Below are 27,038 nucleotides of genomic sequence, written 5' to 3'. Positions count from 1 at the left end.
TTATCTTGTCACCATATTTGGAGGTTGATAGAGAGCTGGCAAAATTATTTAGGAGAATGTATAACCTCTTTCTGTACAGATTTTTAAAAACTTTCTGGGGATAGTGGAAATATAGGTCTGCCCAACAAGGGGAACAGGTTAGATAACTTCTTAAGGTCAATGTCCCTTTGTGCTCAAGGATTCTATAATTTCTTTCACAGCATGAGAATTCCCTAGATTTTCCTGAATTTCCCTAAATTGTCCAGCAAGAAAGAACATACCAGCGCTCCTTCTGGACCAAACATTTCCAGGAAACTTCCAATGAATTCTCGGGATTTCTCCTCCCATTTCTGAATGAGGTCAATGCTTTTTTCTTCTACCTTCTGAACGAATTCTTTTGACTTTTCCTCCACATCTTTCACTTTCTTCTTTACTTTGTCAACTCGCTCCTGCAAGTGGTATTTCTTCTCCTGGATAAAGAAATAACTGCTCTGAGAAATAATACTCATTCTGACCTTCCATACTAAGGGGAAGGAAAAGACTTGATTTGGCACTCTACTGACACTCCTTTCAGTCTTGAGAATTTCACTTTAACCTATCCCATACTTCTCCAGCATAATAACAGATAAGATATGCTCTGGATGGTCATCTTATACAAGAGTGTAATAATTCTAAGATTGTAGAGCCCAGGACTAAACTAAATGTGTAGTGTAAGACCAGTAACAGACAGGCACATACCAAATGGAGTCAGATTTTTGTAAGACGAAACATAAACTTGGAAGATAAACATGCCCAACAAAACCCAAACCCCATTCTAGATGGAGATGTATAGGGAGAGAGCAACAAGATCACTGCACAATATTGCCAACAATAAGCCAACTGTAACAGGTTGAAAAAGGAAATAGTGGACCTTTTACTTAAGTAATTCATCTATTGTACTGAATTTCTTTTCCTCCATCAGTGGCCTATTCTATGATTATAGAGGAGTTTTTTTTTTATTTTTTAATATTTGGAGGTCTGTTTGCTCATTCGCAAAATAAGGATGATACTCTTTGGTCCTACAGGCTTCCCTAAAGATAAGGGAAAATGGTATGAACCCTCCCAAAGGGAGGGGAGGGGAGGAGTCTTTAGCCAAATGAAAACTATTCTCATTTCCAGATCATAAAGGGGAAGGGGAAGGCGAATATGTTTAGGATTTTTAAACATCTAAAGATAGATTCTGCAGTATAACAACAGCTAGATTGTTAACAATAGCTAGGGTTTACCTGAATAGATAAATCATATTTAAATGAAACCATTTCACCTATTCATAATTCACAGAGCTGGGAGCAAGTGAGGGAGCATGGTAAACTACTTATGTAGAAGATACAGTTAGCAGCTTTCTTCTTTTTAAATCAACTTTATTGAGGTATAATTTATATACAAAATGTATAGCAGTTTGTTTCCAAAGGGCAGTATTAAGCTAAGATAAACTTGCTTTCATAAATCAAATTTTAAAAGTTAGGTTCATGTGCCTTGAGAAATTGCATGCAAAATGTTGTGTGTTACTATGCACACAGGGAGAGGATCCACAGCTTTCATCAGATTGCAAAGACCATCCAGTCAAAAAGAACAAAGGTTAAGAACCACTGTTTTAAGTATATTTGATATAAGTACTGTACTTTGTAAGTTCCACGTTCTTATTTATTTAATTGGCTGTATGTCCTTATATTGACATGTTGATACTAGCTCATAAAGGCAAAAAATACCTCTAGATACATCCATATGCTCTTTGTAAAGAGCTTGGCATAGCGTTATGTGCAAAGAGGTATCCACTGAGCTTTTGGAGGTGATAATAACAGCAGACTGAAAAACAAGTTTAACTTAGATGAAGTGAGAGACAACATGCCCTATAGGGCCAGGGAACTCTAGGATGAGGTTTGGAACTCACATTGATAAAGCTGACATTGAGTTCCTTTGCCGTGTAGCCCCTCTGTAGGTTCCGTCTGGCATACACATCATAGTCGCGGACAATTCGGGTGATGATGTCTGATGTGGAGATACCTTCTGTCCTCTGTGTTGGAGCAAACATGCCTAACCCAAGAACACATACAAACACTGTGACATTCTGATTAGCTCAGGCAGTAGGACTAGATGGAAATTGGAGCCACATTCCTCTTCTTTCCTCATAAAGCATAGTCTGCTATTACTAAGTAAAGTCTGGAGATACTGACATACAGAAGGAACACTGAATCAAAGGTTAGGAGTAAGGAAAGGCCCTAATATTAAGAAAAATATGGGGCTGGAGAAGGGTTTCCTGAAATTAAAAGAGATATCAAAAGTAGATGTTTAAACTGAGAATTGATGGATATGATGCTATGCTCACCTTAACCTCTTAACCAAAGTGTGACCTGAAACTGGATGTTAAAAGTTCTCACTGTATAAATTTTCCTCTGTAAAGTAGTGATGTGGTTGAATCTCTGTCACTGCCCCTAAGACTCCATAAAATGAGGATGCACATCAACTTACTCACCTGCTTCCTTGATGTGCTTATAAACATCATCACTCCCAGCAGAAGAGTAAGGGATGTCATCATGCGCTACAAAATCAATCTGAAAGTAAGGAAACATCATTTAAAACCCAGCATAACTACCATTCAGAAAGAACCAGTAAACACTCTCAGGCCCAGAAAAAGGACCACAAGGAGAGGGGAGGCCTCAAATGAACTTTTCTCTTTATCTCTCTTTGCTTTGCTCATAAATTCCACGATTCATTCACAAGCCACCCAACCTAATTATTCGTGGATCATAAACATGAAGCTAGCCAGTTTCTTTTTTAGCTATTCCTCCTGGTCTACTGGAAGTGCTACCCTCACACTGTATACCAGTCACCATGCTGTGGTAAATAGGCCTAGAGGATTTTCTGGTATGCTAGTTAGTGGGTGGAATCAAGGAAAGAAGAAAGGAAATCTCCCCACCCTCCTGGGTCTACAAGGATGGGTCAAATAGGGTTTCTAAAAATATGAGAAAGAGGTCACTTCTTTGTTAACTGGTTTCTCTCTCAGTCCATGAGATGAGTGGGAATATAAAAATATCAACCAAGAGCACTTTTACTAGAATAGATACATCTGTACTCCTGAGAAATGCAAAGCCCAAGGCCATAAAAGACCTTTAAGTCTCAGATCTATTATTTTACTACTGTCAATACCTCTCACACTGGGATCGATAATCTTTCTAAACCTCTCTCATTTACTCCTTCCTGAATAGGCCATATGCCCTTTGCTAATATAATTGCTAATACCACCACACCCAGCTCCCAGAAGCCACTGTAATGTGAAGTACACTCATCAGGACTATGTCAGGGACTCTCAGCTAACATCTCAATTACCCATGAACAACTTGTCAGGGATCCATAGGCAGCAAATTGAAAATAAGAATGGTGAGCAAGCAAGACTCATGGTTGAGGACACACTGCTAACAAGGAGAAAAGGAAATATGGAAGTTCCTCTAACCTCTTCTGCCTGGGCTTGCCTGGCTATGTTGCTGAGAATAATCTTGCTCATCACCTTTGGTACCATTGGCTGCTAAATGTTGAAGCAGTAAAGCTAGAGAACTATAAAAGTTCTGTCTTAAACCTAAATAGTTATAACAAATATCCCTTAGCTTCAGGCCTACCCAAATACTGCTTTTGAAGCACTTTGGCTACTTTTGTTCTTTCCTGCCTCATTGAACAATTCACCTTCAACATTCTACACACCACTGTAGAGAACTGACAATATGCTTGCTGGTTCCTCAAGCTCGAGGGCCTCCAACATGACCTGATAAATTCTTCTCAGCTATAAACCCCTCTTTTGTAGGAAACCTGTTCCTTTAATGTGGGAAAATAAAAAGGAGATAAGAGTTTTTTATAATACCAACTCACTGAGAAAAAGTGAGAAACCTCCCTGGTTTCTGATCCCACATAATTTCTAGCCTGAAATCAAAAGTCTTGAAACGAAATTTAAGTCAATACAGGAGAAGTCTATGTTTATATATCTTATTTCCTGGAATGTGAACTCCTTGAGAGCATGTCTGGGGCTGTGTATACTCTAAAAAGACCGATATGCTGTGAGGATGGATACGCCTATAATGGGGTTGGGGGGGGGGGTGCGACAGACTCACATAACTGAAGAGTTCAATTTCTTTTTTTTTTTATAAGATTTTTTTTTTTAATCATTTATTTTTGGCTGCGTTGGGTCTTCGTTGCTGCGTGCAGGCTTTCTCTAGTTGTGGCGAGTGGGGACTACTCTTCGTTGCGGTGCGCGGGCTTCTCGTTGCGGTGGCTTCTCTTGTTGCAGAGCATGGGCTCTAGGCGCGTGGGCTTCAGTAGTTATGGTGCGCAGGCTCAGTTGTTGTGGCACACAGGTCCAGTTGCTCCGCAGCATGTGGAACCTTCCCGGACCAGGGCCCGAACCCATGTCCCCTGCATTGGCAGGCGGATTCCCAACCACTGCACCACCAGGGAAGCCCTGAAGAGTTCAATTTCTAGCCCTGCTCGAGTGTGACCTGGTTATTTGGCCTCTCTGGCCCTGTTCTTATATGTAAAGTGGAAATAACTAATAACTACCCAATAGGACTTTTGTGGGGAACAAATGAAATATAATGGATGCAAAAGTGCTTGTAAACCATGAAACCCAAGAAAAATGTCAGGGATGACTATTATTAGAAGTAATAACACTGTTACCTCTTCTATGTGAAATTTACATAGAAGACAGAAGTAAAATAAGGCTAGTGGAAAACTAGCCACAGTACCAGAAGTCTTGAAAGTTGAGGAAATTCCAGAACAGGGAATGGAAACCTGTGCTCAGTTTCTTACCCGGTGTTCTGCCAGGAACTCTGGCGTCAGGGTCCAGGGGGCATTCCTCACCACCTCATCCACATAGCGGCAGTGCTGCACTGCATCATAGCGCTCAGTTTCATTCATCACGGTGAAGCCTTTGAAGTTGTGTGTTAGCTCATCACTGCAAACTGAGTTCACCACAACATAAGGTTCTAAGTCAAAGTCCCCTCTGCTTAACCACTCCTCAATCATCAACCTCTCATAACCAATCTCCCCAGCCTGGATAAGAGTCTTCTGGATGTAGCTCAGTCTGGATAACAATGCTTTTCCTAATCCAAGATACACCTTCAGGAGCAACATTCACTAAATATGTTCACACTTTGGAGAGGAGAGGATACAACGGAGGACTAAGATCTGTGGCTTTGAAATGAAACTACTGTGCATCTCTGTATCAATTATTAACAGTTTTAAAAAATGTTTTCCTATTATACTTTTATTAGACTGGACTGGACCACATAACATTAGCTTAGCAGACTTTTGTACTTCAGTTGACTCAGAATGATAAACTGAAATCTAAAGCAAATGCTCTTCTTAAGTAGCATTTATTCTTAATGCTATTCTGACCACCCCCGCCCCCACCGGGGGTCAGACTGCAGAAACCCACCCAAAACCAGTGAGATAAACCCTGGACGTCTCAAGTCAATGAGCTTAGAGCTTCTCTCTCCAGGTTTATACAGTTCAGGTTTTATATACTTCATGTTCTTCATATATTTCACATTTTAAAGAGGCTGCACTATATCTCTCATTTGAAAACCAACATAAGAGGCAATGTACTCGGGTTATAAAGATAGGAGAAAAGAGGCTACCATAATTTTTTTCTGGACAGCACCTAAAGTCATCAGATGTTTTCTTACCTCCCACAATGAGATATGTATTAGGGAAAAGGTTCTTTGCTTGCATCAGAGCCCGGGCATGACCAGAATGAAATAAGTCAAATATTCCATCTGCATAAACTCTCACAGGCCGTTCACCTAAATCCAAAGGAAAGAATTTATCACAGAAATACATTGATTCAATACCTCATATTTAACAAATGGAAATGGCACTGTGTGATTGTTCCACCCCTGCATAGCCCCCTTTTAAGGTGTCCTCTGGATATTCACCTTAACTTGGGGTACTTTGGGGTTGTGAGGAATAACATCACAGGCTTCCTTGACCACAAAGACACTCTTGGCATCATATCCACTAACTCTCTTTGTTAGCCTGGTTGTACCAAACTGCTCAGGTAATTGGATTTCATGATTGCTTTTTCTTAAAGTTATTTTAGAAGTGAAGGGAAGAGTTATACAAGAGCTATATCTGAAACTTCAAAATCTTCACCTTCGGCTTATGTTTAAACTTCAGTTATGTTTAAACAGAGTATAATTAAACTATGCTCTGGCTACCTGCTCTCTCTTTTTCAAGCTGCCTTGATTACTAACAACTAATGCTTTGCTTTGAAAATAAAATACTTTGCTTTGAAAGTAAAGAGTGATGCAGAGGGGTGAGATTGCTTCACAGTCCCAGATTCACCCTTAATAACTGCTCTGTGATAACAGATGGAGTTCCTTCAAGCATTTCTCCTTGATAGTGAGCATGTTACACTTTCTCAGTAGAGAGTGATATACCAGGTATTTGAAAATCAAATATAAATATTTTAGGACTTTATATTAGAGCCTTTCCTCTTCCCTTGTCCATTAGTGAGAATAACAGAGAACTGACTGTTAATTTATTTTTAGTGGCAGTGGACTATGAAAGAAAAGGAGGAAATGATCTCTTGGGGTACAAGCCTAATTCCAAAGCCAAATAAACACACTGAGAATGACATTGATATAATGGTTCATCATGCTTCAAATGATAAACCTAATGAGTCCTAGTAACATATTTCCACTACTTGAATAAAGGAAGAGCTGTTTCACTGTAGCAGCAGAAAATAACAGTAGGAGCATCTACATCATTCTCCGAAAGAAGGGCCAGAGCCTCATCAAATACACCATACTGAAGGTAAGGATAAGATACATCTCCTTCCTGCCTTGAGGACAGTGAATCAAGGGGGAGGAAACTGGTTCTCAGGAGGGTAATGGACTTTTCTTTATAGATAGCTTTATCCATAAAAAAATAGTTTTTAAACTGAGAAATCATACACTGCTGATAGAAGTATAAATTGGTACAACTCTTAAGGAAGGCAATTAGGCAATATCTATGAAAAGACAAATGACAAATGTTTATACCCTTTGGCCCAGTTATCCCAATTCTAGGAATTTACCTCACAGATATGTTTGTAAATATGCATGCAGATTGCATTACTGATTGCAGCACTGTTGGTAATAGCAAAAGTTTGGAAACAATCTAAATTTCAGTGGAAGACTGAATATGACATGATCCACCCGCTAAAAGTGTGGGAAGATTTATATATTATTTGCTTAGATATCCACAAGAAATTGGTAATACTGGGCTTCCCTGGTGGCGCAGTGGTTAGGAATCTGCCTGCCAATGCAGGGGACATGGGTTCGAGCCCTGGTCAGGGAGGATCCCACATACCGTGGAGCAACTAGGTCTGTGCGCCACAACTACTGAGCCTGTGCTCTAGAGCCCACGAGCCACAACTACTGAAGCCCGCGCGTCTAGAGCCCGTGATCCACAACAAGAGAAGCCACCGCAATGAGAAGCCTGTGCACCGCAATGAAGAGTAGCCCTCACTCGCCGCAACTAGAGAAAGCCTGCACACAGCAACAAAGACCCACTGCAGGCAAAAATAAATAAATTAAATAAATAAATAAATAAATAAGAAATTGGTAATACTGGTTACCTGTAAAAGGGATACTAGGTGGCTGTGAGACAGTAATGAGAGGAAGTCATTTCACTCTGTGTCTTTTTTGTACTTTATGAATGTTAGGCCATGGGAATGTACTAATTTTATAACACAGGAAATAAAAAATTTTAAATAAAATAAATACACCAATACAATGAAAAACTGAGAATTTATATGACGGATTTAAAGAGTCAGAAAAATTATAGCTCAAGCTTGCCAACCAGCCTCATTCCTTTGTAATCTTAATCTCTTTAAGCCTCAGTTTCCTCATCTATAAAATAAAGCAAAACAAAACAAAACCTGAGTAATATAATCTCTCTTCTACATCCTAGAAATCATGACCATGAAGTAACTAATATACTTCTATCTTTCCTAAACAAGTCCAGAGTGGCTATGATCTCACTTTATTTGATCCTAAAAGACAAACAATAGAATATAAAATTTGAGAATACTGTATTGTTGTTTCTACACCAAGGGCAAAGTGAGATGAGGGAGATTTAGCTCAGTAAACACATTTCCTGGATAGTAGCAATAGCACAGACACTGTTGATTATGTGGCTATTTGCCAGCAGTTAAACATCCCATATTAGGCCAAGCCACCTCTGAACCCTTTCTTGGACCAATTCCTGATGTGCCTCTTGCCCTCTTAGCATTTCCCCAGCTTCCCAACCTCTCAATTCCCCATGACTTAACTGCAAGTCTTTGGCAAACCCAGGCTTGTATATTAACCAAATGACCAGAAGGGGCCACTGTTGAACTAAAAATCTGGGGAGAAAGCAAGCGTTATCCATTCCTTTACCAAGTGGCTATTGGTCAGGATGACTATACCCTCTGATTTATATCTGTTGTTCCAGCACACTGTCAAGAGCACCTGCTTTCACTCTCAAAAATGGTCTTGATTTGGATTACAAATTATAGTCTTTTCACTACTGCTAGACTAACTAGATGTTCTCCTTTAAGCAGAAGAGACCTGGGTTTCAATTTATTATCTCTTTTGATATATTCTCTCAAATAGCTACCACTGAACCATTCATCTTTAACAGATTTCCACTGCCCTTCAGACTTTGCCTTTTTCTTCCTTTCTCCAGAAAGGAAGAAACCAGAGAACATACTGCTGGGTTTTTTCCCACCTTCTAAAAAAGATGATCTTCTCATCTCTCAAGCCGTATTCCTTTTATCTCCAAGTAGTGAGTTTACTCCAAGATTACACAAACTTCCCTCTTGTACTCCCTTAACCTCCCTAGGTGAAACCTGGGGGCAGGGGGAGGGATGCCCCTTGAACCAGTTATTGGTTTAAAATTCACTAACTATATGGCATGTGTAGATTCTTTATTTGTTTATTCCTTGTCTGGCACTGGCATGAAGACAGTCACTTACTTGGTTATTTAACATAAAACTGAACAGACAGAATAAGATAAAGGAAAAACCAGAGGTCAAGTTAGACTGGCAAATTTTACAGGCCAATTTGTGACTATTTGTTCCACCCAAAATTCAATCAGCTTGCTGATAGCCTTCTATTATTTATAACTAATGTCTATATAAAGAATAGCACCACTCCAGGATGAAAAGAACACAAAGATGGAAAAACTTAGGTTTTTAGCTTCAATTCTATCACTAATTATTTGTTTTACTGTTTCACTTCTTAGTTTCTATGGACCTATATTCATGTATATAATGAAGAGTGTAGAAAGTATATAATCTCATAAATGACTTACTTATAAAATTCTACTATTCTAAAATTTTTAGAAATTAATTTATTAGTGTTTGTTAATTATAAGTTGCAAAACTTGGAAACAGTATACATATACATACATACATTTTTCCTACCACAAATGGTATGTGGCTAGATTAGCAACAAGGTGGCTAATATAACTAATGTGATCAGATCTGAGTGAGGTACTGCATTCTGAATGTGTGTCATTAGAGAGTATATGAAAAGTTCTTGCCCTCAACAGGCTCTACTATCACATCTGAATGTGATCCTTGAACTGTCTAGTGGCATTTTGAAGTCTGACCTGCCACCACTACACTGTTACATATAGCCTGTCTTTCCTTGTTGTCATTTTACTCTGCCCAATTAGCCTGCCTATTACTGAAGTAAGAGGAGCCAAACCCAAAAAATCACATCATAAATCAGAAGGGTTGTGATCAACATGAGCTATATCTAAACACTTTTGCAAAAGGAAAGCATTCTCTGAAATTTTGAGGACCCCAAAACCATACTCCACACAGCCAAGATATAGCTAAGGGGTATTGGGACCCCTAGCCTAACATTGTCCAGCATTCATTTCTATTCATATTTCAGTACTCCTAAGTTACAACAGAGAGTAAACATACTAACACAATTAAGAAGTAACTACAAATATCTTCTATATACTGAAAATGTATAGATTTGTGGCTATAACTACCTCTTATTCCCTAGTGCTTGCCTGGGTTGAGTCCAGCCCTACATTTACAGAGTAAACACTTACCACAGTAATCAAAAGAAATGAAAAAGGATTGGGAAAAAAAGGAGAAATGGAGAATTTACAGAGAAGTAAGAACAGATGCCTATAGGACTTTGTATTCATAACAAATGCTCGTGGAAGTTTCTATTTATGATGATCCCTAAAACCAACTGCCCAAAACTATCTGGAATACATATTAATAATTTATGAGGCCAGAAATTGCTACTTAATAATGTAAACTAAGTATACAAATAAAGAGTATGGGCTTTGAAAATAATAAAGCAAGCCTTTTTTTAAAAAACCTGGAAAACTATAATATCAATAAAGATAAAATTAAGTGATAAGCATCTCCCAACTTAGGATATCTTTGTCCTCTGTCAGTCAGCAGCATCATAGCTAGTGTACTGACTGATAGAAAGGAAAACTTGGTGGGAAATTCTGATGGCTATTAAAAATGTGACAGTCTGACATATTATTTGGACCTTTATAAAAACAGACAAGATTATAAAGCAGCTCAGGCTAATATCTTATTGTCTCTGCTCCTCTGTATCTCACAGCTGTGATGATAACAGCCCCCCAAAAAAGTGTGTACCACTGTATCTCATAGCTGTGACAAAATACTGGGAAATTAGTATACAATATAAATGAAATTTTATGGAGTACAGTTATCCTCCCAAATAGAACAGCAAGTGAGATGGGGGGAACCCCTCTCTCAAGTAGCTTTTACAGGTAAACTGAGGGAAGAATATAGTGAGTGGGTGTACATTTGATAAGTACAATTGAATGCTAAAAACAATAGTAAAACAACAAAATAATTCGTCATTTACTTACAAGGAGTTCCTCTGCTGGCTTCTTCCATGGTTACCCTGACATAGGGCTTACTAAAGTCTACTTCAATTTCATCAGAAAAAGGCGCTGGCTGCCGTAAGCCCTTAAGAAGAGGAAAGTGAAGGAAAAGAAAAATTCAATGGTATAAACTAAAATACTCAAAAAATGGCGGCTTTAAAGAATAATCAGTTATTCAACATGCTGTGATTAAAATTTTTCCTAAAAGTTCATAACCTTAAAAAGAAAAAAGATAAAAGCATTCCAAAATGACAAGTGAAAGTTGCAACCTTTTACCAAACGGGCAAATCATGGCATGAAAGATAAATGTCTTGATGGTGATTTCAGGATAGGACTGAGGAAGGTGGCTGAGAACCTAAGCATAGTCCCAACTAACTGGGTCCAGAATGACAGCTCCTCTGCCAGACGGCAGAACAGCCAACCCTGATCTATGTGATGAATTTGCCAAGGTTCACAAGTGCCTTTTCATACCACTTCAACTATGGGACTGGGAAGGCATACAGCTGCCATGTGCTTTAAGTACGATCATCACTGTATAATGCTTTACACTGTAAATACGTTCTAATTCTCATTAACAGCCCTGTGAGGCAAGTAGTACAATAGTTAGCATCCTCAATTTAAAGATGAGGAAAATGAGGTTCAGAGAAGTTATATGAATTGCATGCAATTACTCAGAGGCAATGCTGAAATAAAAACGTAGGTATGGGGGCTTCCCTGGTGGTGCAGTGGTTGAGGGTCTGCCTGCCAATGCAGGGGGCACGGGTTCGGGCCCTGGTCTGGGAGGATCCCACATGCCACGGAGCGGCTGGGCCCGTGAGCCACAACTGCTGAGCCTGAGCGTCTGGAGCCTGTGCTCTGCAACAGGAGGGGCCACGATAGTGAGAGGCCCGCGCACCGCGATGAAGAGTGGCCCCCGCTCGCCGCAACCAGAGAAAGCCCTCGCACAGAAACGAAGACCCAACACAGACAAAAATAAATAAATAAATATTTAAAAAACAAAAAACAAAAAAAACCCAAAAAACGTAGGTATGCTCTTTCCTCCTTACAGGAAGGCCTTACTTAAGAGCTTCTGTTAAATCTATTCCTAAGTATTTTATTCTATTTGATGCTTTTGTAACTGTTTTCTTAATTTTATTTTTGGATTGTTCCTTGCCAGTATATAGAAATGCAATTGATTTGTATGTGTGTATGTGTATCAGTGTGAGTAATTTCAGTTGACTCATCTCCTGTGGCTTTGTTAAACTCAATTATCAGTTCTAGCAGTTTGTTTGGTAGATTCCTTAGGACTGTCTACATATGAGATCATGTTGCCTGTGAATAAAGACAGTTTAACTTATTCCTTTCCAATCTGGATGGCTTTAACTTCCTTTTATTATCCCTTATTGCACTAGTTGAAACCTCTAGTACAATGCTGAATAGAGGTGGCAAGGATAAATATCCTTGCCTTGTTCCCAGTCTTAGGGGAGAAGCATGCAATCTTTCAACACTAAGTATTATCTTAGCTGTAGGTTTTTCTTAGATGCCCTTTATCAGGTTGAGATATCTCTCTTCATTTTGTAGTTCGTTGAGAGTTGGTTTTTTTTGGCTGTGCCATGAGGCTTATGAGATCTTAGTTCCCCGACCAGGGATCGAACCCAGGCCACGGCAGTGAAAGTGTTGAGTCCTAACCACTGGACCGCCAGGGAATTCCCTGTTGAGAGTTTTTTAATGAACGAGCATTGGATTTTGTCACATGCTTTTTCTACATTATTGAAACAATCATGTTTTGGTTTTGTCTTTTATTTTATTAATTATGGTGTATTCGATTAATTGATTTTAGAATGTTAAGCCAACCTTGCATTCCTGAGTGAAATTCTTCTTGGTCACATTGTATAAATCTTTTTATATGTTCTTGGATTCAATTTGTTAATATATTGTTAAGGACTTTTGCATCTAAGTTTGTGAGGGATTTTGAACTATAATGTTCTTTTCTTGTGCTGTTTTTGCCTGTCTTTGCTATCTGACCTCATAAAATTGGTTAGGAAATGTTCTCTCCTCTATTCTCTGAAAGTGGATAGGATTGATATTATTTCTTCCTTAAATGTCTGATAGAATTCACCAGTGAAGTCATTTGTGTCTGACTTTGTCTTTGTAGGAAGATTTTTTTAAAGACAATTCAATACTCTACTTGGCATAGGTCTATTCAGATTTTCTATTTTTTTCTTGGGTCAGTTTTGGTAATTTGTCTCTTTCTAGGAATATGTCTATTTCATCTAAATTGTCACATTTTTTTGGCATGAAATTGTTCATAATATTCCCTTACAATTCTTTTAATTTCTGTTGGGCTATAGTGATGTTTACTTAGATTTTTAAATTACACATAGATCACATTGTGACTGGGCTAAATTCAGAAACTGGGAAGACACTGTTTTTTTTTGTTTTTTGTTTTTTTAAATTTATTTATTTATTTATCTATTTATGGCTGTGTTGGGTCTTCGTTTCTGTGCAAGGGCTTTCTCTAGTTGTGGCAAGCGGGGACCACTCTTCATCGCGGTGCGCGGGCCTCTCACTATCGCGGCCTCTCTTGTTGCGGAGCACAGGCTCCAGACGCGCAGGCTCAGTAGCTGTGGCTCACGGGCCCAGCCGCTCCGCGGCATGCGGGATCCTCCCGGACCGGGGCACGAACCCGTGTCCCCTGCATTGGCAGGCGGATTCCCAACCGCTGCGCCACCAAGGAAGCCCCCATTGTTTTGTTTTGATTTCAGATAAGGATAGATTTTTAAAATAAGGCTTTAAAATTAAAACATATTTCTTTTAAATAGCACTTATATAAGCTTAGTTTAAAATATGCTAAAGCTATAAGAAAAACATTTTTAGGAGATGTGCGTGTGTTATCCTTTTTAAGAACGTTTTTAAAAAAAGGTTAAGAATAGACCAAGGACACAAATGTGTGATTTTCTGAAGTTATTAGAAATTTACCTACAGATTAAATTAGAAAAAACAATTTATCCTCTGGAAGTTAGTACCCAAAGAGTTGCCTAACAGTAATTTGTGTTTCTAAAAGTATATGCTAGCCACAAAATAACAGACATTCTATGATTCTATCTATATGAAGGTCAAAAACAGGCAAAGCTAATCTATGGTTAATAGAAGTCAGAGAACAAAGAAAAAAAAATCTGGGGAAAGAGGCTACTGACTAGCAGGAGCGTGAGGGAGTCTCCTAGGTGTGCCAGTGATTACACGGATGTATACAAATATAAACATTTACTGAGCTGTACACTTAAGGTCTGTGCACTCTACTGTATGTAAGTTATACCTCAAGAAACAAATGCCATTCAGCCATAAAAAGGAATGCAGTACTGATACCTGCTATAACATGGATGAACCTTGAAAAAATTATGCTAAGTGAAAGAAGCCAGCCACAAAAGGCGACTTACTGTATGACTCCATTTATATGCAATGTCCAAGAATAGGAAAATTTACAGACAGAAAGTAGATTAGGGGTTACACAGGGATGGAAGGGTTGGGGAGAAATGGGGAGTGACTGCTGATGGGTACAGGGTTTCTCTCTGGAGTGATGAAAATGCTCTAAAATGTATCATGATGATGGTTGCACAAGTCTGTGAATATTCTGAAAACCACTGAATTGAACACTCTACATGTGTAGGTGAATTATAATGGTATATGAACTATATCTCAATGAAGTTGTTTATATATAAATATATTTATACATAATATAAAATATATGAAACAAATAGAAAAAATTGTGCTTATTAACAATAGTACATGTAGATAAAAGACAGCCTTACTGTGTTCTCTGAAATTTATTATCAATAGTGTGCTGGAGTCAGTTTTTAAATATTCACATATTTTGAGGGCTGGTAGTTTGAAATCAGCCACAGAAATCAGTAAATGCTATATATCAGAGGTTTGTTCCCCCCAGTTTATCAGGACACCACTGGTTATTCTGCATACTTAGAAAGAGATCAGTTCAGAGGTTATTACAGGGAGGAAGAAATGGATTTGTGGATTTTTCCGTTAATATTGCAATGGGAATAGAGAGAGTGACAGTTAAAAGATTCTGTGAAGGAAGAATAGGTAGGACATGGTAAAGAGAAAATATACTATCACTTGAGAGAGGAGTTTATAATAACTGAGCTTTTGAACTGAGGAAAATAAGACTGTGGTACCATCAGCAGGAATAGAGAAGTTTCTTAAAAAGGAGTAGAGATCAAAGAAAATGAGAACTGACAGTCTTTGAATCTGGAGATTCAAATGACTATTGGAGACCTCCTAGAATATACTAGTGAAAGTCAGAACACCAGTGCCTTTAAGAAAATTGGAAGACAAGGAAACAGATTAGTAATAATCTCTCATTAGAGATGTATAGCCATAAAGGGAATGAGAAAAACAGAAAGGTACCTAGAGGGGACAGAAGGATCAAGTAGCAGGTTTTCTTAAAAGTTGAGGATATCTGTACATGTCTAAGACAAAGGAAAAGGAGCCGAAGAGACTGAAAATATCAAGAGAAGGAAAAAAACAGATAAGGAAGGAAGAGTCTAGAAGAATGACAGGGAATGGCCTCAAAGGAGAGCAGCGGGGAAGCTGTTGGCCCTATAAGTAATTAGGATCACATTTTTCTGAAAGCAGAAGAAAGGAAAGGTGATAAAAGGATAATATTGGATGTAAAGGAGGAAGGATGTATAAACTTATATTCTGATGCCCTCAATTTTCTCAGTATAGTAAAGAAGAAAGTAAAGTTCCCTATAAAGAACAGGGACCTTGGAATGAGACTGAAAACTTGAGGAAAGTACAAAATATTTGGAATAGCTGTTGTGGGAAATGTATATATTTGAGCATCAGCAAATGATTAATGGAACTACTGAGCACTATATTCAGCCCAGATCAAGCTAGAAACTTTAATCTTTAGAAGGCCAAGTTAATAGGTCCAGGAAGAAAAACAAAGAATTAACAGAAACTGAAAGATCTAGGGTTAGGTCCTGGTGAATGGAAGGGAGGCAGAAGAGGGAAGAGAAGAGTTAAGGAAGAAGAGGTATCCAGACATTTCTCCAAAAAAGATATACTAATGGCCAAAAAACACATGAAAAGGTGCTCAACAATATTAGGCATTATGGAAATGCAAATCAAAACCACAATGAGACTCTGGTTCACATCCACTAGGATGGCTAAAAGCAAAAAGACAGGCAACAACAGTGATGGCAAGGATGTGGAGAAACTGGAACCTCTGTACACTGCTGTGAATGTAAACTAGCACACAGCTTTGGAAAACAGTTCTTCAAAATGTTAAACAAAGAATATATATGACCTAGAAATTACAATCCTAGGTATATAAGCAAGAGAACTGAAAACATATCTTTAAAAAAAACCTTGTACATGAATAATAGTCAGAACATTATTCACGATAGCCAAAAAGCAGAAATAATCCAAATGTCCAACAACTGATGAATGGATAAACAAAGTAGTATGTCTATATGGATTCACCTATAAAAAGGAATGAAGTATTAATAAACACTACCACCTGGGTGGACCTTGAAAACATTGTGCTAAATAAAAGAAGCCAGAGACTTCTATGGTGGTCCAGCGGGTAAGACTCTACGCTCCCAATGCAGGGGGCCCGGGTTTGATCCCTGCTCAGGAAACTATATCCCACATGCATGCCGCACCTAAGAGCCTGCATGGCGCACCTAAGAGCCAGCAACTAAAACATCCCACGTTCTGCAACTAAAAGATCCCACGTGCCGCAACTAAGACCTTGCACAGCCAAAATAAATAAATAAATACATATTTTAATAAATAAATAAATAAAAGCCAGGCATAAAAGGCCATGCATTGTGTGATTATATGAAATGTCCAGAATAGGCAAATCCCTAGAGAGAGAAAATAGATTAGCAGTTGCCAGGGAGTAAAGGGAAGAGGGGAATGACGGAATGACTGCTAATAGGTACAGGGTCTCTTTTTGTGGTGATAAAAATGTTCTGGAATTAGATAGTGGTGATGGTTGTACAACACTGTGAATTTTTAGTATTAAAACCACTGAATTGTACACTTTAAAATGATTAAAATGGTGAACTTTATGTATGTGAATTTTATCTCAATTTTAAGAGATACATTACGTATCCTATCTTTCATAACTCTGTTTCTTCCATCTTCCTTGTATACTGTGTACATTCCAAGGCAGAAGGCAAATGCAACTGTCCCTCCTGGCTAGAATTTGTGCTGAATCGATCCCTCCTAAGTATAGAGAATGAAACCTAAGGTTCTTCAGCTAAAACAGATCAGCAAAATCTTTAACTCTCTAGAGCTGCCTCCTGTTAGAATGAGTAGTATTTTTTAAAACACCCTATTATTCTCTTCTCAGTTAGAGAACATTGTCTCTAAAAGCTGATGTTTATATAAAAGTAGGACTAAGTATTTCTACCTGTGTTCTCCTAAAACAAATCTCCTTCATTTTAACCTCAAAGGAATTCTATGGAATAATACTGCTTTCAAGTCTTTTGACTCTCTGGTAGCAAAGTATAAATGAAAGGGCAAGGGTTTAGGACTTGAAAAAAACTTAGATCTAAATCCCAGCTCTATCACTTCATAGCTGTGAAATCACAGCAAGCTTCTACAGCTTTCATTTCACCTGCTATAAAATGGAAGATCAGATTTCCCTGGTGGCACAGTGGTTAAGAATCCGCCTGCCAATGCAAGGGACACGGGCTTGAGCCCTGGTCCGGGAAGATCCCACATGCTGCAGAGCAACTAGGCCTGTGCGCCACAACTACTGAGCCTGCGTTCTAGAGCCCGCAAGCCACAACTACTGATCCCGCGTGCCACAACTAGTGAAGCTCGTGTGCCTAGAGCCCGTGCGCCACAACTACTGAAGCTCGTATGCCTAGAGCCCGTGCTCCGCAACAAGAGAAGCTACCGCAATGAGAAGCCCGCACACCACAACCAGAGAAAGCTGGCGCACAGCAACGAAGACCAAATGCAGCCAAAAATAAATTAATTAAGTAATTAAGTAATTTTTTAAAAAATGGAAGATAGTAATACCTGCTCCATAAGGTTGCTATGAGGATTAAATAAAATAGCATATGCAAAGTAACTAGCACAATGTTACACATATGAGTAGGCACTCAACAAATCTACATTAGCTCATTTTCTCTTCCATTCTATGGAACACAGGTTTCATTATACTAACAAAATTAACTAAATTGTATTAATCTAAGAGGTTAGCTTCTAAATGCTATATAAAGTTTCTAAGTCTATGCAAATTATAACTAATACTATTATAACTAAAAATTAAAACTTATAATGATCATCATCTCCCAAATTATGAATGAACTTCTGGATGCAATATTGCTTCCATAAAAACTTTCTCCTGATTATGTTCACATATATTAACTCACTACTCAAAATTCTCGTGAAAGAGAAGAAGAGATTCTGGTGTCCTTACTAATAGGAAAGAGGAGATAACTCAAATAATATAATACTAGAACTTGATATTGGCTTCCCAGTATGTATTCTATTTCCAAGGATTCGTAAACATTTTTCAGCAAAAAGTTTCAGAATGGCACAGAGAAACATTTCCCATTTACCCAAACATTCTGCACAAATGGTAACATGCCCTCCTGAGTTCCAAATTATTTCAATAATGTCAAGAAAAAGGCTCTAGATTCAAGAGGAATACCATGTGGTGTGAGAAAGAAGGGATAAGGAACAGAGCAGAAAGAAAAAGAAAAACAATCATTCTCCCTGATTCCTGTTGCCATTTCAATGGACGTAAACAATGAGCTCACCTATTTAACTACTATTTGGATGCCTCATAGACCTTCTAAGTTGAACATGTACTAAACCCATCGCCTTCCTCCTAAAACAGCTCTTCTTCCTGTATTTTTCATCTGAATGAGAAGCACCCCATCTACACAAACTACCTAAGGCTGAAACCTAGCAGTCATCCTTAACACCTCTCACCCTCTGCATCCTGATAATTTCCAAGAATTGTCTATTTCACTTCTTAAAAACTTAAAGTTTATCTTGTCCTCTCTGTATCTACTGCCTTAGTTTAATCCTTCATCATTTCTAACCTGAATCATTACAATAATCTCACAACTAGTCCTGTGGCTTCTGTCTATCCCTGTTTCAACTGTTCCTTTCCAAAGCAATCAGGATGATCTTCTAAATTGTATATCTGATCATATTACCTATAGGATAAAGTTCAAATTCCTTAGCACAGCATACAAGATCCTTCATGAGTAGGCCCTTGCTTTACCTTATCTATTGCAGATTCTTATTCTGAACTTTAAGCTCCAGTAATGTTACTTGTAGTTTGCTAAACATACTATTATTTCACACTTCTGAAGTTGTACTCTATCTCTTGTCCATTTCTTGAATTCCTATTTAGCCTTCAAAGTTCAACTCTGAAATAATCTCCTCAATGAAGCTTTTCCAAAACCACTGTCCCCACCCCTTGGTCAAAGTTAATCTGTTGCTCCTCTAGAGGGTCACTGTACCTCTAACTTACTTCTATTTGGACCTTTTCATACTGTATCTTAATTATTTGTCTCTTTCCCCTATTTGTCTATGAGCTTCTTAAGGGCAAGGCCACCTTTGCATCTTTGCATCTTTGCATCTCAATGCATAGCAAATGACACACAGAGGTTCTCAATATATGTAGTTTGAAATGAGATTGTAAGATCTATCTCCATAAGCAGAACTTCGGTCAATTAACCTCAGAGTTTAAGTACTCTGTGACTTATTCATACATATGACAAATATTAAGATAGGCTAAATGTCTATTCTTTATAAATATTTCTGTGATCCTTTTGATTTTACCTTTAGAAACATGTTTCAGTAAATTCTTTATACTTATAGACAAACTAGCCATAAAGTTATCCCTTAATTTTTCCTCCTTAACTCTTTTCTCTCCCTTCATCCATTTTATCCTGACCTACCAACCCAGCTACCAAATACTTGGGGAGGTTGGGAGGAAATGGGGAGTGACTGCTAATGGGTATGGGGCTTCTTTTGGGGACGATAAAAATATTCTAAAACTGGCTGTGGTGATGGTAGCACAACTCTGTGAATATATTAAAAACCATTGAATTGTACAGTTTAAATGGGTGGATTTATGATCTCGGTAAAGCTGTCATAAAAAAAAAAAACCTTGTTCGTTTTTGCTACAGAGTCGAAAGGGATTCAGAGATAGAAAGCACATGTGTACAGTGGCGATGACACACAAGTTTATTTAGCAGACACTCTTCATTAGAGTCAGTCCAGCCTGTTGGGTGAGTGAATCTTTGACCATTAGCCCATGTTAAATAGCCAGTGTGTACCAGAGAGGAATGTGAAATAGGTAGCAAGCCACTTAACTGATCTGTGACATGAATATATGAAGCAGAGTAACTTAAAGCATTGAAATTCCTTAGATTCTAAGAACCAAGAAATTTAAGTCTTCTCAGAGCCCATTCCACTAAGACTGGCCTTGTTTGGTCTATTCGTGGCTATGGTGATTGGCTCAGAGTATTACCTACTTGGTTATAACTTGTCCCTACTCCAAGTGACAGTGCTGAATTGGTGCCCACCACCATCTCCTTAACCTGAATTCTCTAAGAAACATTCAGAAATTAAAAATGCCCTGTTAGGGACTTCCCTGTTGGCACACTGGTTAAGAATCCACCTGCCAGTGCAGGGGACATGGGTTCAATCCCTGGTCCGGGAAGATCCCACATGCCGCGGAGCAACTAAGCCCGTACGCCACAACTACTGAGCCTGCGCTCTAGAGCCCGTGAGCCACAGCTACTGAAGCCCGCGCGCCTAGAGCCCGTGCTCTGCAACAAGAAAAGCCACCACAGTGAGAAGCCCGCGCACCACATCTAAGAGTAGCCCCCGCTCACCGCAACCAGAGAAAGCCCGCGCGCAGCAATAAAGACCCAAAGCAGCCAAAAAAAAAAAAAAAAAGCCCTGTTTTCTTGACTGCTGAGTCTTTTCTGAGTTTACTTGCTGTAAAGAATAATGGCCCCCTAAGGATGTCTACATCTTACTTTCTAGAACCTGTGACTATGTTACATGGCAAAAGGGGCTTTGCAAATGTGATTAAAGGATTTTAAGATAGACAGATTATCCTGGATTAGCCAAGTATGTCCAATGTAATTACAAGGGTCTTTACAAGTGAATAAAGGAGGCAGGGGATTCAGAATCAGAAGGAGATGTGATGACAGAAGCAGTGGTCAGAGTGTTGTGATTGCTGGCTGGCCCCTGAGCAAAGCAATACGGGCAACTTCTAGAAGCTGGAAAAGGCAAGGAAACAGTTTTTCTCCTAGAACCTCCAGCCCCTAACAACACTTGATTTTAGACTTTTAAGACCCATTTCAGCCTTGTGACCCCTAGAACTGTAAGATAATATATCTGTATTGTTTTAGGCCATTAAATTTGTGGTAATTTGTTACAACAGCAATAGAAAACTAATACACTTGCCCCCAACATAATCATCAATATCAGGCCTGAAGCATATACCTACTATTTGTGGAGTCCAGTTGCTTTTATTGCTCAAGATAAAATATTGGTTTAGAACAAATAGTAATTGTGTCCGAGTAGAAATGTTTTTCCTTTTGGGTTATGAAGCTCCAAAAGTAACCAGTGGAAACTGCAGTTGGATCAATGGCTAATGGTCAATATAGGTACAAAACATACAGAAACATATAACTCTGTCACTGGGATTTTAAAACATGGATTTCATAACAACACTGTATATCAATAATAACTCCAACTGTGTATAAATATTCTTTGACATATTTTTTTTAGGGGAAGCTTCAGGAAGGGTACCAACCTGAGACAGGATGAGCCGTTTGGAAAGGGGTCTTTCATCAAAGGCTTGGAAGTGGTTAGGAAATACAAAGATAACATCCCAGAGATAAAGGAACATAAGGTAGGCAGTAACAGAAAAAGGTTCTCATCTAAGATATAACCAGTAATAGAGTGGAGGAGTGATATGAGAGAAGAGACAGTAAGACACAGAAAACTAAACACCATGAGATGATGCTAAGATCAGATCTCTGCCTGGAGCTACAATTTCTCTATTTCATTCGTTTGAATTTGATCTTTTGCCTAATATATGTACAACCTCCAAATTTTCCTAACATTCTTTTTTCAATTCCAGTGTAAAGCTCTTACAACTGAGCTGTGAGTTATAATCTGCATAAGAGTTCCAACAACTGGTGGAAAGTTACTATTCACACTTACTATTCATTCTTTCCATTATTTAAGAAGACTTGTAATGTTGATATTGTCAGTGTTATATCAGTTTCTACCCTCCTCCTGCCAGGTTAAGTGTTCAACAAAGAAATCTCTTCCTTACTTACAATTGCACAGCGTGGCATTTTTGAAGGAATTCCATCATCCTCTGCTGCCCCATTGGGTCCAGGTATCTCTTTCCTCCTCTTCCTCATGTTGACTTTGGCTGAATTCTGTGCATCCATCTTCTTCTAACTGGTGATAGAAAGTGAAAAAGAATTTTTGTCTCATTGGGGTGGGAAAAGCCTGTCACCAGTATTTCAGAGATGTTAATATGGATGCACTTAGTATCAATTCCATAGCACACATTTCACAAAGATGAACCAATTGCATCCGGCAAAAACAGCAAAGCTTCACAAAACCCAGGCTCTAGTAGAAACACTGAAATGCCTCTCTGTGGAACAATGGCACAATTAATCACCTGGACCTTGTAAATTATTTCCCAACCAATACAGCCTGTATACCAACTGCTAATTTCATATCCTGACTGCATGCAAAAACCTGGAAGAACTTGGCTGAGAAAGTTAGTTATACAGACTTTCCACTACTCTTACATCATATCTCTAGGACACCTAGAAGTATGACAGGTGCAAGGAAATGTGAAAGGTATGTCTTCGGTACAGACGGAGAAAAGAGCCTTTTTTTTTTAAAAGGATGGCCACCAGCGATTCCTGGTTTAACAAAGCATGGATTTCTTAACTCTAAATGCTCTGTATATTTCAGAGACCACTCCTCCAGGATGAGAGCTATGAAAATTGTAGAGTAAGTGTACTTGTATCTTTTAAATGTCCTTCCTCTTCCTTTTTCAATTCATTTCCCCTCCCTCTTTGAGTCTTAGCACCTTAAGCTTGCTCAGAGTCCCCAACTACTAAAACCCCACCCAGGCTTCTCCTTCCCCCAAGGAAAAACTTATTTATTATTGTCTCATTTAGCAGAAAGTGTCTAGCAACTAACTATTACAGAAAAGTTCTGAATATTTGATGTTTCATGTTTAGATGTTGGCTTGTGCTACACCTCCAGTCCCCTACAAGGATATCTGTATTTTTCTTAGGTAACATAATTTGCACAAATAAATTAATTTCTTGATAATGATGAAATTTTAGATATCAGCCAGAAATTGGAGATAGAGGAACTTCAATGATCAACTGCCATCTCTGCCCAAGATGTAGTACAGTGAAAGGTGGAAAAAAGATCCTTATAGTAGAAGCAGAAAACAAAACAAAATACTAGACAGAATGAGGACTTTCTACTCTGCCTCACTGCCTCTAATAAGCCCTCCAGAATAGATGTTTATCTAAACAATCGAAATTGTGCCTTTCTTTCTTTCCTCCCACTAAATTCCAAGTGGCAATGTGATAAGATCTACAAGAAACCTAACCTAGTTCTTAGAGACTGAAAGAAACACACCATGAGTCATGGCTAAGTATTAGGCTGGTATGAAAAAATGTCAGAATCTAAAGTGAAAGATGAACACCACCCAGAAACTTCCTTTCATCACATATTCAATTAAAATTAAAATGTATTTTCATCACAAATTAAAATAAAATGAAAGGAGGGTACTATATATTTAATAAGTTTTTCCAGTGATAATGATCAGAGATTTTCCTCATTATTGTTATTAATTATTCTTTTGAAATATCCAGAGGTCAGATTTACTACTCCCATCTCACTGGTCTGAGAGGCCTGCTAAGAATGCCTAATCAGTTCAGTTAATGACCGTTTCTAATTTGCATACAAGAGGACTTTGCTGCAAATATCTGTTAAATTCTCAGAGTAGGTAGACAAAATCCATTATGAGAAATATAATCAGCAATCTGGTGTCAGGTAGCTCAAGGTTAGGCAGTCAATAATATTGAGTATTTATTGTGCACAAGGTATTATAACATAATTTTTAAAGTAAAAGTTATTTTCTCAAGAAGACTTCAATCAAGGTGAGGAAACCACATGTTTATGATAAAAAATGCTCCTTAGGATTGCAAAACCATTGGAGGAAAGTTTGTTTAGGAACAGTTTCAAAGTAAATATCTCCCCATCAATGACTTATTAATTACAAAGTAAAAAGAGTTACCTTTAAAGTGAAAAAAATCTGAATTGGGAGATTGGGATTGACATATATACACCAATATGTATAAAATGGATGACTAATAAGAACCTGCTGTATAAAAAAAATAAATAAAATTTAAAAATGTACACTATTAATAATGTAAAAAAAAAAAAAGTGAAAAAAATCTCTCAGCTAAGTAATTAAAGCTTATTAACGTCACCAATAATGCCTCCTGATGTGAGACACTGAGGACACATCATCTTCCAAAAATGCATAACCTGTATGGATTTATGAGGAACAATCAGACAAACCTCAACTAAAGGACATTCTACAAAACAACAAGGCTGTATTCTTCAAAAAAATGTCAATCATGAAAAACAATGAAAGGCTGAGGGACTGTTCCAGGTTAGAAGAGACCAAAGAAATGACAACTAAATGTAACGCATAATTCTAGATTGGGGGAGAAATTGTTATAAAGGATAGTTATTAGGACAATCAGTAAAATTAAAATATGGATTCCGTATCAGATAATAATATATATCAATGTTAAAATAAACTTCCTGAAGTTGATCATTATACTGTTATGTAAAAGACTGTCATTGTTTTTTTATGCTGAAGTATCTAGGGATAAAGGGTTATGATCTCTGCAACTTAACCTCAGCAAAAAAAAAAAAAAAAAAGAAAAATGTGTATATTATATTACATATAAAAAGGTAAAGTAAATATGGCAAAATGTTATCAATGTATGAAGCTGAGTCAGGCATAAAGGAGTTCATTTTAATATTCTTGCAACTTTTCTAAAGGCTTCACTTTTTTTTTTAAAGTAAAACGTGTGGAGATTAACCAAGATGGCGGAGTAGAAGGACGTGCTCTCACTCCCTCTTGCGAGAGCACCAGAATCACAACTGACTGCTGGACCATCATTGACAGGAAGACCCTGGACTTCACCAAGGAGGATACCCCACGTCCAAGGACAGAGGAGAAGCCACAGTGAGACGGTAGGAGGGGCGCAAGCAGAGTAAAATCAAACCCCGTAACTGCTGGGTGGGTGACTCACAGACTGGCGAACACTTATACCACAGAAGTCCACCCACTGGAGTAAAGGTTCTGAGCCCCACGTCAGGCTTCCCAACCTGGGGGTCAGGCAACGGGAGGAGGAATTCCTAGAGAATCAGACTTTGAAGCCTAGTGGGAATTGGATTGCAGGACTTTGACGGGACTGGGGGAAACAGAGACCCCACTCTTGGAGGGCACACACAAAGTAATGTGTGCATCAGGACCCAGGGGAAGGAGCAGTGAGCCTGGGGGAGACTGAACCAGACCTACCTGCTGGTGTTGGAGGGTCTCCTGCAGAGGCGAGTGGTGGCTCTGTTTCACCGTGGGGATAAGGACACTGGCAGCAGAGGTTCTGGGAAGTTCTCCTTGGCGTGAGCCCTCCCAGAGTCTGCCATTAACCCCACCAAAGAGCACGGGTAGGCTCCAGTGTTGGGTTGCCTCAGGCAAAACAGCCAACAGGGAGGGAACCCAGCCCCACCCATCAACAGTCAAGTGGATTAAGGTTTTACTGAGCTCTGACCGCCACAGCAACAGGGAGGGAACCCAGCCCCACCCATCAACAGTCAAGTGGATTAAGGTTTTACTGAGCTCTGACCGCCACAGCAACAGTCAGCTCTACCCACCACCAGAGCCTCCCATCAAGCCTCTTAGATAGCCTCAACCACCAGAGGGCAGACAACAGAAGCAAGAAAAACTATAATCCTGCAGCCTGTGGACCAAAAACCACAGTTACAGAAAGATAGAGAAGATGAAAAGGCAGAGGGCTATGTACCAGATGAAGGAACAAGAAAAAACCCCAGAAAAACAACTAAATGAAGTGGAGATAGGCAACCTTCCAGAAAAAGAATTCAGAATAATGATAGTGAAGATGATCCAGGACCTTGGAATAAGAATGGAGGCAAAGATTGAGAAGATGCAAGAAATGATTAACAAAGACCTAGAAGAATTAAAGAACAAACAAACAGAGATGACCAATACAATAACTGAAATGAAAACTACACTAGAAGGAATCAATAGCAGAATAACTGAGGCAGAAGAACGGATAAGTGACCTGGAAGACAGAATGATGGAATTCACTGCTGCGGAACAGACTAAAGAAAAAAGAATGAAAAGAAATGAAGACAGCCTAAGAGACCTCTGGGACAACATTAAACGCAACAACATTCGCATTATAGGGGTCCCAGAAGGAGAAGAGAGAGAGAAAGGACCAGAGAAAATATTTGAAGAGATTATAGTCGAAAACTTCCCTAACATGGGAAAGGAAATAGCCACCCAAGTCCAGGAAGCGCAGAGAGTCCCATACAGGATAAACCCAAGGAGAAACACGCCGAGACACATAGTAATCAAAGTGGCAAAAATTAAAGACAAAGAAAAATTATTGAAAGCAGCAAGGGAAAAACGACAAATAACATACAAGGGAACTCCCATAAGGTTAACAGCTGATTTCTCAGCAGAAACTCTGCAAGCCAGAAGGGAGTGGCATGATATACTTAAAGTGATGAAAGGGAAGAACCTACAACCAAGATTACTCTACCCGGCAAGGATCTCATTTAGATTTGATGGAGAAATCAAAAGCTTTACAGACAAGCAAAAGCTAAGAGAATTCAGCACCACCAAACCAGCTCTACAACAAATGCTAAAGGAACTTCTCTAAGTGGGAAACACAAGAGAAGAAAAGGACCTACAAAAACAAACCCAAAACAATTAAGAAAATGGTCATAGGAACATACATATCGATAATTAC

At 38.7% G+C, this 27,038-nt stretch overlaps 1 protein-coding gene across 3 annotated transcripts in view; it reads right to left on the bottom strand.

Annotated features, from left to right (window-relative positions):
• PCYT1A (phosphate cytidylyltransferase 1A, choline) overlaps positions 1-27,038 on the bottom strand; it is a 52,243-nt gene that overhangs the window by 5,117 nt on the left and 20,088 nt on the right. For all 3 annotated transcript variants that reach the window (XM_059920864.1, XM_059920866.1, XM_059920867.1), the window contains 7 exons: positions 22,263-22,389; positions 10,906-11,005; positions 5,691-5,807; positions 4,813-4,964; positions 2,492-2,570; positions 1,910-2,052; positions 261-449 (listed from right to left, as the gene is read on the bottom strand). In XM_059920864.1, the coding sequence (XP_059776847.1) occupies positions 261-449; positions 1,910-2,052; positions 2,492-2,570; positions 4,813-4,964; positions 5,691-5,807; positions 10,906-11,005; positions 22,263-22,379 (897 nt within the window). In that variant the 5' untranslated portion in view covers positions 22,380-22,389. The remainder of the gene's footprint in view (positions 1-260; positions 450-1,909; positions 2,053-2,491; positions 2,571-4,812; positions 4,965-5,690; positions 5,808-10,905; positions 11,006-22,262; positions 22,390-27,038) is intronic.

The sequence above is a fragment of the Balaenoptera ricei genome, chromosome 4 (genome assembly GCF_028023285.1).
Source record: "Balaenoptera ricei isolate mBalRic1 chromosome 4, mBalRic1.hap2, whole genome shotgun sequence".
Classification (NCBI taxonomy): Eukaryota; Metazoa; Chordata; class Mammalia; order Artiodactyla; family Balaenopteridae; genus Balaenoptera; species Balaenoptera ricei.
Note: the sequence above shows the minus strand (reverse complement) of the source record. Positions and strands in the feature narration are given on the sequence as shown.